At 44.2% G+C, this 1,595-nt stretch overlaps 1 protein-coding gene across 1 annotated transcript; it reads right to left on the bottom strand.

Moving 5' to 3' along the window:
- Positions 1-268: 268 nt before the first annotated feature.
- On the bottom strand, positions 269-1,246 carry LOC117075882 (olfactory receptor 6Y1). Its single transcript, XM_033198662.1, is given in 1 exon segment — positions 269-1,246. A coding segment is annotated over 1 exon segment (978 nt).
- Between the last annotated feature and the right edge of the window lie 349 nt (positions 1,247-1,595).

The following is a 1,595-nucleotide window of genomic DNA, read 5'->3' as shown; positions in this document are numbered from 1 at the left end:
CCACTTGCTCTCTCTCTCTCTCTTTCTTCCTGATTTCAAATAGATTTTCTACCATTTTAAAACTTGTCTCTCAGCCTGATAACAGAGGTTACTTCTTGAGAACATGTTTCTCTAGTCATGATTGTGTGTACATACACACACGCACACACTCACAGAGGAGAGTGGTGTTACAGTACTGGAGATTGGGGGATAACCACAGACAAGACTGAGGGGAAAAGTGTGTCGTGATCATCTCTCAGTTTAAGCCTGAAAGGAATCTAAACATTTTTTAACTACGGAAAACCCCATTTCCCTGGGGCCCACTTCCTCTGCAATGTATGGTCTTTCTGAGGGCTGCCTTTACATCACAATTCCTCAGACAGTAAATGATGGGGTTGAGGAGTGGAACGATGACAGTGTAGAGAACAGATACCACTTTGTTGGAATTGTAGGCATACATGAGTTTGGGACGGGCATAGGTGAAAAGGGTTGTGGAATATAAGAGAATTACAATAGTCAGATGGGAGGCGCAGGTGGAGAATGCCTTTTGGCGACCCTGAGCAGAAGGGATCCTGAGGATAGTGGCAAGGATAGCAGCATAGGATGCCACCACAACACAAAGAGGAATAGCAATGACCATGAGGGCCAAGAAGAAGTCCACCAGCTCAGCCTGTGAGGAGTCCTCACAGGAGACGTTAAGGAGTGGAGAGATATCACAAAAGTAGTGATTGATCTGAGGCGTGCCACAGTAGTGAAGTTGTGCTATAAAAACCATCTTAATCATGGCAGTCACGAGTCCACAGAACCAGCATCCTCCAGCCAGTGTGCTACAGAGCTGGTTGGTCATGATGACTGGGTAGCGTAGTGGATTACAAATGGCTACATAGCGGTCAAGGGCCATGACAGCAAGAAGGATGTACTCAGTGCAGACAAAGGTCACAAAAAAGTAAAGTTGAGTCATGCAACCATTGAAGGAAATACTCTTGTCATGACTGAGGAAGTCAGCAAGCATCTTGGGGCTGATGACTGTGACATACCACATCTCCAGGAAGGAGAGTTGGCTCAGGAAGAAGTACATGGGCTTATGTAGCTGCCCATCACTGTGGATAGCTAAGATGATAAGAAGATTCTCCAGCAGCGTCAGCAAGTAGGTTACCAGGAAAATGGAGAAAAGGAGAAGTTGGAAGGCTGGTCATGTTGGAAACCCCAGAAGAATGAAATGTGTTGTCACTGTACGATTATCTACTTCCAGAATTATGGTGGTCATGACTGGCTGTGGGCACAGGCAAAGACAGTTCCTTCCATGACACAAGCTCTAGTCTATGGTTATTTGTATTGATAGAGCCCACCACCAGCAAATTTATCACAACAGGAGGTCTCTGCTTCTTTATCTTACTGTCTCTTGAATTATGGTGAGAACCAAAGCTTTTGAGAAAAGGGAGCTTATATTTTAACTTGTTTTCAAATTTTCTCAAGAGCAGTAACTTGTCCAAGGTCATACAAAATAGAGATTATAACTTTCTAAATCCTAATTCTGTACTTCGCCAATATATCACTTTTGGGCACACAAAAAAATGGTCTCCAGACCACCCTTTCACTACAGGCAAAACATCCCC

Source organism: Trachypithecus francoisi, unplaced genomic scaffold, assembly GCF_009764315.1.
Source record: "Trachypithecus francoisi isolate TF-2019V2 unplaced genomic scaffold, Tfra_2.0 Lachesis_group5, whole genome shotgun sequence".
Classification (NCBI taxonomy): domain Eukaryota; kingdom Metazoa; phylum Chordata; class Mammalia; order Primates; family Cercopithecidae; genus Trachypithecus; species Trachypithecus francoisi.
This window is presented reverse-complemented; position numbering and strand designations above follow the sequence as displayed.